The following is a 13266-nucleotide window of genomic DNA, read 5'->3' as shown; positions in this document are numbered from 1 at the left end:
TTTTTTTTGACTGACGAGAGACTGAGACTTTACATCTATTTCAGTTACATTTCTCTATGACTCGACAAAAAAAAACTCGATTAAAAAATTATAAACGCAATAAATATGTACGTATGAATTGTATTAGAAACTAATAAATTTTAACAGTAATATATATTTGGTAACATTATGATGGAGGCGGGAATATCTCACATTGCCGGCCGGGGTCGATGTTGCAACACGGAACAAAAAGTTCGGCCCAGTGGGTGCCCCAATGGTTTGTGCCCAAACGATTGATCCTCTTTATTGATTGATTGAAATTATGATGTTTGAGCCGAAGTTCGAACCCCATAATCCTTCCGCAGATTTGAAATACCACTATTAGAAGACTTTAAAAAAATATTAACGCGCTGTGAGTGCTATACAAATTCATTTGTCTAGATTGTTGCAAAGTTGCAAATAAACAAAGTAAGGTTGAACTTAGCGGATTATCAATATGTGTGAAAGGTATAAATCCATAAAAAATGTATGTACTAATGTACATAAATTAAATCATTTGTTCTGAAACCATAAAAGAACTTTAGATGAATTAAAACATTACTGTTGATTTATTTATTACAATAATTTAAAATTCTTAAAGTTTTGTTTTTACAACGCGTATGAAATTGTTTACCATAGTTTTGTGTGTTAATAGTAAAATGATGTAATGTCAAGTTAATAATTAAACTGTATGTGGAAATGTTTAAATAAATATGAAGTGTTGCACTTTTAATCTCGAATTTCATTTCCATTGTTTTTCTCACAGTTTATTCAGAGAACAACATATCTTTTTGATATGTACATTGATCTGTGCTGCCAACTAATCGTTGATCACTTTGATCAGTCAAGCACGCCAGTACCACGCCATAGACTTGAGTTGCCAAGTTGACAACTTTGTCATCTTTTTAGTTACTGTTTTTTAAATTTAGTGTTTTGCTATTACTACTGGATTTTACTTCGTGTCTTTAATATAATTTCTATATAGAGCGTATGTATAAAAAATAATATTTGTAATGTCTTGTACATATTTGTGTTTTAATGATAATTTATTATCAATTGGGTTACGAAGTGATACTAACACGTCATACATTTTATATATCCAGGTTATCGTGGTAAAATGTCTATAAAAGGTGACAATATGCCAAATAAAAAGTCCGTCCTGTGGGCTTATTTTTTCTGGTTGTTTGGTGGAATATTTGGAGTTCATCATTTTTATTTACGAAGAGACAGACATGCCTTTGTATGGTGGAGCACCCTCGGAGGCTTTGGCATTGGGTGGTTAGGCGAAATATTCCGCATACCACGGTACGTGAGAGATGCTAATGAGGACCCTAAGCACATGAAGGAACTGGTGGGTAGAATGCTGAGTAATAAAAAGGTGAGTTATTTTTTATTTAGTTTAATGATGATCATTTATAAACATTATGCAAACTGTTGGGGTTATGGCTGTTATAATCACAATATAAGTGATTATAACATGAGTGAGTATTAGGATGCTTGTAAATATTGGAGCCTCATAAATAATAATATTCTTTAATTTACATAATATCCATAGCTTTTCTCAAAGTAAACAGTCCTTTATATAATTTGTAATATTAAAAACAGCCATAATTAATGTTTAATGTATTATTGATCTTGGTATTCATAGATAATCATTATATTTATTAGTAGTACTAGATTGGTTAACCCTTAATGACTACATATGCCTGATTGCATCTAACAGTATGTTATACTTAGTATAAAATAATATAGAGTTCATATTAATTCTAAACTTAAAAATTAGAGAAGTATTTTATGTTTTATTGCTTTTATTTAGATGTAAACAGGCAGTATGAGTTCGTAACAATAACTTTCTGGTGTTTGGGATGGTAATAAGTACAAATTTGTATTTGTGTAAGTACAGACTTCTATTATTATAAATTGTAACATATATGTTGGGGAACACTAAGGTTTTATTTTAACTTATTCTCTTAATTCTTGTGTGGATAATTATAAAACATGTAATTTATGCATACAAAAAACAGGAGAAATATAATATAATAGGTGATTTGTGTAAGGCGTAAAACATTCTTTGGTTATTTTATGCTGTTTAGGTGTTTTAGTGTTTGAAGACACTAGAATTTCTGTTTCTCTAGTTGATCACTGACATTTTCTGTTGTTAGGGCAATGTATTCTATTCCATTGATTACATCCATCGATCCATCCATCCATTTGTTATCTATTATGACCATGATAAGTGTTTGTATATATTATTTCTATACTTTAGATACTCTATAAAATTCAATGATTAAACAACCAGTATTCTTGAAATGATGCCTATTTTGTAGTATATATTTGGTTACAATTTTATTAATGATAATATTGTTTTAGAAGTAACACATCCAATTTAAAATCTATTGTGCTGACAATGTTATTTGATTACACATAGCATGTCCAGGTTGCAGTTTCTATATTGATTGTTGTTACCTCCTCAATTTGATGGGATGGGTCATTGGGTTCTTAATTACTTTTCTTTATATTTAATTTCCAGGTTAATTATTGTTTTTATTTAAAGTGCATAAATCCTTTTGGAGCTTGTCTTGTACAGTTGATAAAAAAATATTCTTTAAAATAGCTCTGACTTTCATTTTGATATTTTACATATAAGTAGTGATATCATTGTAGATTTTAAATCTATTAATAAAGGTTGTTTCTTTTTCTAATTTCGAGTTCAGAAGTATTCTTATTGAACCAAGTGTGTTGTAAAATTTGTAGATTTGCCCATTTCCATTTCTTAATTCATATTGAAATGCATCTTTTTATTGAGTCTTCTCGAAAATGACTTATGTTTCTGTTTCATTAATTTTCCGTAGCATTAATATACTTCTTTCCATAGCATTCTGACAGGACAGGATAGGATTATATAATAAATTATATGATTCCACTATATAATATACTATTTTCAAACCAATTATCTCCTTAAGAATTAATCCTATTTAAGTTTTACTGATTTGCAGTTACTATATGCTATGACATAGTATAATTGAAAGTACAAGTACAAAGAAATGAAGCTGGGTTTATATGTTATCTAGGTACCTAATGCTAATTTATAATGTGCATTTAATATATTTCTGTAGTAATTTTTTGTAATACAGCTGTTACAATTATTTTATATTACACATTACAATATTATTCTATTCTTAACACTATTATAATTACTGTATGTATAAATATTCAATATTAACAGTTTCACTGTCATTATTGTTTTATTATTTACAAATATTGCACTTTATTATCTTCTAATTTATATTATTTTTGGACAGTGCAAATGTTAATTCATTTTGTATACTAACTACAACACTTAGATTTAAGGTAGAATATATTTACAAATCTTTCTTATTTCTATGTACCTTTTTCAGGCCTCTTTAATTTTTACAGACTGTTTAATTCTTTATATTTCTTTAAGAATAACGACTGGAAATTGGGTGGCTATTATTTAATATGTAAGTATACTTTATTAACAACTTGCAAATAATATGTTTAATGTTTTGGTTTATTTGTACAATATTGTCTTTTAGTAACTAAATCTAAATTTTGCTTATTATTTCTATTTATATGCTAATCACACTTTCTTGAATGGATACAATATAAAATGTGTGCTGACTGGCAACAATATTACTTATATTATTTATCTTTGTATATTTTGCTTATTTATTTATTTATTTACTAATGTCTCATATTATAAATACCTTATAGCCTAGCATATGTATCTAATAAATTAGTAATATAAATAGTTCTGTGACCACGGCACTGACTACAGTAATTTGCCACAGTAGCCCCAATACACACCTTGTACTTATATTCATACAAGCTGAATTAATTTAATTTGAACCTTAATTTGATGTGATATAGAACATGCAGCTAATTTTACTTAATCCCTAATATAATGCGATAGGACTTTTAAAATTAAATATACATATTGCCACCAATTAAAATAATGTTTTAATCTTTTTGTAGACACATAAATACAATAATTAGAGTAATCGATATGAATATAAGAGCAAAACAAAGCATACCTGGACCTTATGTACGTGGACTTGCTGAATCCATTTGAGTAATTATAATTATTCCATCACCTTCCTTTTTAATGCTATAAAAATATTTTTAGTTTTTACTAATACAGATTTAATTTTGTTCAGGTATTTGTTTTAATTTTGTTCAGCTATTGTTCAGGACTCTTTTAATTCAGGTTTCTGGTATATGCTACCATTTTGAGGCCCGAATCTACATAATTTTGAACAACCTAATATCGGGATTGTTATGAATATGAATTTTCGGTATATTATATCTATCAGAAATATGAATATTAACTTAAATTATTGTTTTTACTAATGCCACAGCCTCCATTCTCGATGAATCGTTTCACCGGAATGCTAATGGTGGGTTACTCCTGGGGTCAGATGATGATGCTCGCCGTGCCACCAGATGAGTTCTGGGGTCTCAATCTGAGATATCTGAACTACCTAATACCATTGGTTGCCGCTCTTGGTAAGTTCATTTACACTTACATTACATTTAAGTCCGAATTACATTACATATAGTATACATATTATTACATATAGTCATTTTTATTAAATTTTATAAAGAAAACTGGAGTCCTTGAGGTGATTATATTGATATTATATACTCTATTAATGTCAAGATTTGTTACATTCTGTAATCTATTGCCATATCCATTCTTACTGGAATAGCTTTGTAAAATGTGTTTTAGTATTTCTAAATATTCTTTTAATTTTCAGTGAATGGATCATCATTGTCTTGCCTTTATCCCATTATTTTATACTTGGGAACGGTGCAGTATGTCATCTTCCGTTGATTGCTATCGGCCGTCAGATATATGCATACTCTTTTATTCATATCATTTTTCACACAATTCATCCAAATTGTTTTCGGTCGTCCACTCCTTTCCATCCGTTCACTTTACATATTTATGCAGTACATAGTTATATAGTCTTCATCTTTATGCAGAAATAAACTTTAGGTTATCATAAAAATAAATAGTTTTCAAAGAAAAATAGTTTTACTGTTACTAACTAAATGTTTGTATTTTAAATATACTATTTTAGTGCTGTGTTATTGTATTAGGAGTATTAATATTTAATACAAACTGACACGGACAATTCCGTCTGAGTCACATTTTTTCAGTTTTTTCAAAATTATTCATTGAAGTTCCACTTCTACTAGTTGTAGCATGATGTTATATACCCTATAACCTTCCTCCATAAATGGGCTATGTAACACAAATAAAAGTTAGATCTATGGTATCAGATTAACACAAATATTACCTCTTCATAATATTGGTATAAGTGATAGTACTCTTAGTACATACTACTTATTTTTTAATTACAGGTACGTGGACTGTTGGGAACATTGGTCGTGAGGAAGGCAGTCTCAAGTGGCCAGTGTTAGCTGCGTATGCAGCTTATCCCATCCGTTACTACATATATGATGAGACCGTCTGGTTCACATTAATGGTGTTAGCCTCTGCATTCGCCTTCGACACCTTCTCCAAGCAATGGCGAAGGACACCGAGGAGACATAGCCTGTTAAAGTAACTATAATTTTTTTACCTGAGCATTATTTCTTTGACTGCGCCTTTCTTTCAGTAAATGATAGTCTAGGCCCATCTAGTTGATATACCGATAACCTCTATATATATTAAAACAATATATATATAACAGACAGACACTTTTGTGACAATAGTACTAGGAATGTTTAACCCTAATCATAAAACATACATTTTGCAGTCTTAGAACGCGCAGCATGAGTACGCTCTAATAAGAATCTATATTTATGAACAAAATAGTAGAATGATGGTGTTTACATTACACACACTTTTATTTACACATTCAGACCAGACATCTTACATCATATCGGAATCTACTTAACTTTATATATTTGTTCTATTCTGTTCTAGGGATCAGTTTCATTTTTAAAATGATCCTGTCCTATGGCATGGTAGATATATGACATTTGTGTTTGAAAAGGCCTGATCGATCTGGGTGCAGTTTTCACTGTTGTGGAAAACTACAATTAAGTTTTAGTGTTTGTTTTATTAAATGCGGTTTACAAATAAAATTTTACAATATATATGTATTTATATCAGTTATCTAATACCCATAACAGAAGCTTAACGTGGGACTAGAAGGCGCTGTGTTAAATGTCCATGGTTAAGAATTAATCTTTCTTCTACAGACGCGCGTCAGTGTTGGGAGTATGTGCGTGTCTCTACTTGTCACTATGGTGCGGTTACCTGTACTTCCACGGCACGATCACCGACAGTGATGGTGATGAAATACCCATCTACGAAGCTCTTCATCATTTCACTACCAGTCCTTGGTAAGAATACCGAATGTGGTATTGACTGTAGACTTTGAAGTGTACATTTCATAATCAAATATTTAGAATCATTTAGCTTTTAAAGTACTTGTAGTACCAGTGACGTAAGTTTCACAATATCTTATGTATTATCGGTAGGGGCTGCCAGCTTTCAGGCCTCCGCTCCTTACATTAATACTTCTGGAAAGAACCACCCCCACGTCACTATAAATATTTAGCTGGCTGAGGGAAATCAATAAAAAGTAGTCTTTATGGCCAACTCTGTTTTTATGTACCCAAAAAATAATAGGACTACAGTTTGGGGTTTATCAAGAAGGGAATATTAAGGGTTTTAAGGGTTGGCAACACGCACGTGACTCCACTGTGTCTCACATGGGTCTATAAGTTACGGTAATCATTTACCATCAGATGGCATATATGCTTGTTTGCCACCGTCGTAGTATAAAAAATAGGGATTTTGTGAAGTTAAACAGATCGAGGCGTACAACTCTGTATAATATATATTTTTATTGTGCATATATAATATGAAAATACATGGACTGCATATAAGCAATTAAAATTTTGTTCATAGGCAAAGGTTAGTATTATTTGTAAAAATATTAGAATCGGTTTTTTTACTGATGTGATATGATAAGATGTGTCCTGTGTATGGTAGATGTGTCCTGTAAAGGTATACAATAAATATTATACAATAATACTAATAATTAAAACATTTATATAAATAAGTTGAATTTTATTTGTATATTATTCTTTTCAGGTGGCTCGATGTACAACAATGTTTGTACGATACATACCAATACGCGCAGCACCACGGCTGGTACGAGGTTTGGAAGCAAATTATTGAACTATCTGACCCTCATGGCGAACAGAACGCTTACAAAGTGAGTCTGAATGCATATACATACATACATTTGATTAGTAATATATTGATGTAGATTTTTCTTTCAATAATTATAATATAATATAATAATATTTCATCAGTTATCTAGTTCCCAAGCTAATCAAGCCTTCTGCTATGGGTATTGGACAACTGATACAAATACATTGTCAAATACTTTGGAAATACATGCATGATATACATAGAAAACACCCAGATCGATGCAAACAATTATAGTAATGAATATATTTATATTCATTAGTATGTTTGTGCCGGGCGAGGATAAGAACCCGCGACCTTTGGAAGTAAAGCGGTGTACTAAACTATACCACCGAAGTCGTCGCAATTATGTGTTCTTGTCAGAGAGATTTACTATTAAAAAAAATATAGATTCGAAAATGGGCTAGTCTGCCTATGTGTTTGTTTGTTAACAACAAGAACAACTAATCAGATAGCGAAATGGTTCGTAACAAAATTTAACATATATAATATTAACATAAATTATATTATGAGGATGGACATAACCTACCTTTTATCTCTAATGTTCTCTGAAAGAGTTTGAAATAAGCATTATTTAAGCACTACTTAAATAATGCTTAAAAATAGCTTAAATTGTGTAAGATTTTTTAAACCATTATTTACATAAGTATGCATGTATCCAAATATATATTTGTTAATAGATAGACAAAAAAAAATTTTTTTTTGTCCTTTTAGTATAACTCATAAGAATACTTGTCTTATGGGTTATGCTTTTTATTGTGTGTTATAAACTGAAGTGATAACAAGATGACCACTAGATGGTAAGTAGCGACTATTTAACAATAATAATACCCCTGGATAATTCACACAACATCCCCTAGTCTCAAGGCAAACAGAGCTTGTGTTATGGGTATTAAACACTAAGACATGATATAAATACTTAGATATTTTATTTTATGTATCTACAGACACAACCCAACATTAAATTCTGATCTCAGATCAGCCACACCATCCTCTGGTGTTAAATAAATAAAACAATCAGTAATGTTCGATTGTTGAACTAAAAAAGTACTTCTTGAAAATGCCTTCCACATACACAAAGTAACAAAACGAAATAATATCGCCGTCTACTTTTAACACAGCGACATCTAGTATGTACTTCGAGTACTTATTCCTAATAAAAGTTCTATATAAACTAACTAACTTATACACACGTAGAAAACGCTCAGAGCAATACAAACAATCATACTCATGAATACAAATGTTTGTACCGTGCGAGGAATTGAACCCGCGACCATCGGTAATGAAATGGTGTGCTAAATCCCTAGACCACAGACACCGTCGAATATATGCATAGAGTGCTAAGTACATTACGTCATTATGTAACGAATCTTGTACATCCTGTGCATTGCCATTTTAGAGGACTAAGATGTTCTGCTTCCTCACGCTATAATACATTTCCATATCACCCTTCGTCTGAAATATAGCTTACAAAAAATCAGCTGGTAGAAATGAGTGAGACAGAGGAACCCACGCCTATGATTTTGTACAAACTCTTCCTTTAGTGAAGTTGAAAGAGTATCATTTGGTTATTGAGCAAATGTAACAAGAATGTATTAGAGGAGTCTCGTCTTTTGAACACTTACAACTGTATATATTATACACTTGTAAGTGTTCAAAAGACGAGACTACTGTCAATAATCAGTATTTTTCAAAGATTAAATAGCATCTTATGTCTTTTAATGTTCACTATAATCCTGTATAAATATTAACTTTAAAAACACAATCTGAAAATGTTATGTATGTGTATACATACATAACATTTTCAGATTGTGTTTTTTATATACATTTTTATAAACAGTATCGTAAGTTAATATATGACTGTTAAGGTAGTTCAACAATCACATCAAAGAAATAGTAGGGGTAAATGGTATGAGTATAGTTACTAGTAGAAATGCGTGGAACAAGTTATAGGAGGGTTTTACCCACATGGAACCATATACAATGAAACTAAATTAATTAAACTTGAAAAAGAAATTATAATTATATGGAAAATATCATATCTGCAGGTGCTCGGCCTCGGACCGGAGTCTACTCAGCAAGAGATCACATCGACATGGAGGCGCTTGTCGCGAGAAAATCACCCGGACAAAGTGAAGAACGAAAGCCTACGCAGGGCAGCACAAGAACGTTTTATGGAAATACAGCAAGCATATGAGATACTCTCTAACAGTAAGCATAGGAGGAATAGACGGAACAAAAAGGATAATACTGAGCAATACAGCGGACGTTAACATTATCATTTCAGGTAGTTACATGTAGAGCACTTAAATGAAGTAATTTATTTAATTTATCAAACTACCGAGACACATTAGTATAAATAAGTTATAAATTTCATAAGACAATGATTATCTGACATTACTGATTCTGTATTATATTATTAAATTCATTAATTGATATTTAAAATAACAATGGTAATAATCATCTACTATATTGTGGCATTTCAGTAATTAAAATATAAATTTGTTGACAAATTATCAGTTAAACAGCTATCTTCAACATTTATTTCATCAGTACTATTTTAATTTATAATGTTGACATGTTTGTGACCATCACACAAACAGCTAGACGGATCTTGACAAAATTTATTATTCTGACAGGTGTTGCTGTTGACTGACATTACTTTAAACCCATTTCATACAAGCTTTCATGTAATGTTATATTTTAGTAATTGTAATCGTACCAATAAACAGGTTGAAGTTACTGTTGATAGACTTTGTAAAAAGTTCTTGCTCTTACCTATTTCAACAAAACATCTTAGCATGCAGCTTGCTATGTTTTATGTCTCGGTTAAAGAGTGAGACGTTGCATAGAAATGCCACTACCACTTACCGTCGAGTTGGTTTTAAGTTGGTTTCAAACTGCTGGCCAATCTAATTACATAAAAATTATTGATATTTCTGTTCTTATTTTGACCATAAGTCTTGTTGTCTTTTGTCACAACTTAACACAAAAAGGAAGCGAATCACTACATTTTAACTCATTGACTAAAGATTTAGAGTATTTTAAATAACATTTACTGTTAGACAACATGTTAACAAGTAGTAATATTAAGGTTTATAGTACCAGTCACGAATAATTAAATTGATAATTTAAAGTATCCGATAATATTAGCTCAATAGTATTTAATTATTGAAATATTTACATATTTCTATCTATAATATAAAAAAATCTATTTCTAATATATATTAGACATAGTATACAGTGTTACTATAGATTTTTTTTATATATTCCGTGTCACTTATGGCGCATAGGACTACTGCCTGTTTACTACTCCCCCTTTCAGCAGTTTCCACCTTTCTCTATTTCAAATTATTCAAAACTACGAGCGCTTACCAATTGATATACCTCTTACCTTACCCTTACCCTTTGTTATTCATTGCCATTTACTTATTTTTGTTTATTTATTTATTGCTCTTACCTTACCTTTACCCTTTGTTATTCATTGCCATTTACTTATTTTTGTTTATTTATTTATTGCTCTTACCTTACCTTTACCCTTTGTTATTCATTGCCATTTACTTATTTTTTGTTATTTATTTATTGTTTCTCTCGCCATATAGTCTCTACTAGTCATCTGTACTATTTTGTCAATTTGACATTTTATTCAAGTCTGAAAACTATAAGAGAACTTCTTTAATTTTATATGCACAATGCAACATTCCTTTACCGTAACGTTATACTACTGTTTTCTGATAATCTGATAGTTCTTTATTTCGAGCCTTTAGTATTTATACAGCAACTACTATATATAATATGCAACTACTATATATATATATGTATATATATTATATATAGTAGTTGCTGTATCTACTTAAAAAAATTAAGACTTATTAATGGCCCGATTCATGAGCTCTGTCTTCACTATCGAAATTGGATAAGAACTATAATTTATATGTATGAATATTAGTTTTTTTTAATATACACTCCGTTAATTATTCATTATTATGCATGACAATGATCAAGTACAAACATTGAGATTAAATCTCAATGTTTGTACTTAATTAATTTAAATATGTTATTTAGATAGTTTTTGATATATGAACATTTAGATATTTTTTTTACTATAGAGAGTATATTTCCGGTAATTTGTACTCTTTGTGCATTTATTCTCAATGTTTGTACTTTATTCATTTAGATAGTTTTTGATATATAAACATTTAAATACTTTTTTACTATACAGAGTTATATTCGTTAATTGGTACTCTTTCAGCATTTATTCTCAATTTTTGTAATTAATTCGTTTAAATATGTTATTTAGATATATTTTTTTTTAATTTGTATAAGAGAGATATAAAATATAGGAGGATAGTGATTAAGATATTTTTATGTATGTATAAAATCTTGCGCGACTACCAGTGCCCGTCCAGAATGAATCTCCTAATTTTATAATGCATTTACTATACCAAATGTGTATCTTTAAGTTAAGAGTAAATAAATAGGTTACGATATTGGCAATTAAAATTTTCTTTATTTATTACTAGAATATTTAAGGAGCGTCAAACAAATTGTGTAATGATAAATATATGTATATATATCGTTACACAAGCCTAAGTAGGCTTATACCACTAGACTTTAGTAAGTATATGTTTATGATTTGCACATTTAATTAAATTTATTTTTATGCCACATATATTTTAATGCATAATGTAATTCCGGGCACTCGTGTATATGATGGAATGTATAATATATGTACATATGTGGATTCTCGTAGAATCAGACACAGGAGTGTGTCTGTATAAACATATTAAGTCATCATATACGGTTTTATTGTGTTACATATACTTACATATGTTTGTTCCATTCATATACATTTACTGGATTTTTTATGTTGTTTACAATTTTTAATATATTATTTGCATACTTTCGTGAAAGTAATATGCGATACATAGTACTGATGACAGATATACAAATGACAAATATTATTATTTAATGAACGTTCACTGTATTCAATATAATGTATATGTTATATATATAGTTAATATATTCGAAATTAAAATAGTATATTACATTCAATATTGTTTCAATAAAAAAATTCTATACTTGTATGAAAACAATTGCGAAGAAATAACCTGTATTTATCCGCCGGAGAATAACAATTTTCGTATATCATACTACATACGCGGAAACACGTTATAGCATTAATTGTTGTAATAAATTGTAAAAACACATTTTTTGTTGTCGGCGACATTCGAACTCACTGTCTACGCAGCATATAGCACAGTAAAAACAACACAAAAAGTACAAAACAAAAAGTAATAAACAACTAGGCCAAGACGTTACTGTATTTTAAGTTATAAAAATACGCTATGGTATGTCTCCAGGTCCTATTGAATTAATAAGTAAATAAGCATTATCAAACACTTTGGATTACTCGGTATAAAAAGAGCAAAAGCCATAGAATGTAATATCTGTGCTATTATATATAAGTAAAGAAAACAATCTGTAAGCTTATGTGAGTAGTGCATATATCGACAAAATCTTGCATGATGACTTACTTCATTACGCTTCAATTAATTTAGTTTTAACAATATCTTGTCGTAACAAGGCTTAAAGAGTATGATGGAAAATCGTAGATACTAGCAAGAGCTCCACCGACGAGACTCTTAAATTTATGAAAGAATGAATGAAACAATATGAATTTTATCAGTCAATTTAATTTACTATTTATAGACGATGTTTATTATTTAATAAAAAATATAAACTGTATATAACATATACAGTTTATATTTTTTAGCCATCTTTATAACACATAAAGATGTTTATACACTTGTAGAAGTGTATTGATGCAATAAAGTAATTATATAGTCGCATATGTGTCTGTGGGATTGAGATTAATAAAAAAAAATGTTACCAATATCTGCCTTGGTGTTCTAGCGACTAGACACCGACTTACTTACAGTAATTTATTTCTTCTTCAAGAACATAATATTTACCTGTTTGCTGGAGACTGG

The 13266-nt window shown here is 29.9% G+C and overlaps 1 protein-coding gene across 1 annotated transcript; it reads left to right on the top strand.

The window, feature by feature from the left end:
* Positions 1-1111: 1111 nt before the first annotated feature.
* LOC131849234 (dnaJ homolog subfamily C member 22) lies at positions 1112-9699 on the top strand. Its single transcript, XM_059199261.1, has 6 exons — positions 1112-1396; positions 4398-4545; positions 5407-5608; positions 6253-6396; positions 7154-7277; positions 9322-9699. The coding sequence occupies exons 1-6, from the start codon at positions 1136-1138 to the stop codon at positions 9544-9546; spliced, it is 1104 nt and encodes a 367-aa protein (XP_059055244.1). The 5' UTR covers positions 1112-1135; the 3' UTR covers positions 9547-9699.
* The last annotated feature ends 3567 nt before the right edge of the window (positions 9700-13266 follow it).

The sequence above is a fragment of the Achroia grisella genome, unplaced genomic scaffold (assembly GCF_030625045.1).
Source record: "Achroia grisella isolate CSIRO2021 unplaced genomic scaffold, CSIRO_AGI_Agris_v1 utg640, whole genome shotgun sequence".
Lineage (NCBI taxonomy): Eukaryota > Metazoa > Arthropoda > Insecta > Lepidoptera > Pyralidae > Achroia > Achroia grisella.
The sequence above is the reverse complement of the archived record's forward strand: the minus strand, read 5'-3'. Positions and strand labels throughout refer to the sequence as shown.

Excerpts from the sequence above, each read along its gene's own strand:
- LOC131849234 (XM_059199261.1), top strand. The coding sequence starts at position 1,136 with ATGTCTATAAAAGGTGACAATATGCCAAATAAAAAGTCCGTCCTGTGG. Across the intron at positions 5,609-6,252 it reads AGGAGACATAGCCTGTTAAA|ACGCGCGTCAGTGTTGGGAG; the intron begins GTAACTATAATT and ends TTTCTTCTACAG. Across the intron at positions 6,397-7,153 it reads CATTTCACTACCAGTCCTTG|GTGGCTCGATGTACAACAAT; the intron begins GTAAGAATACCG and ends TATTCTTTTCAG.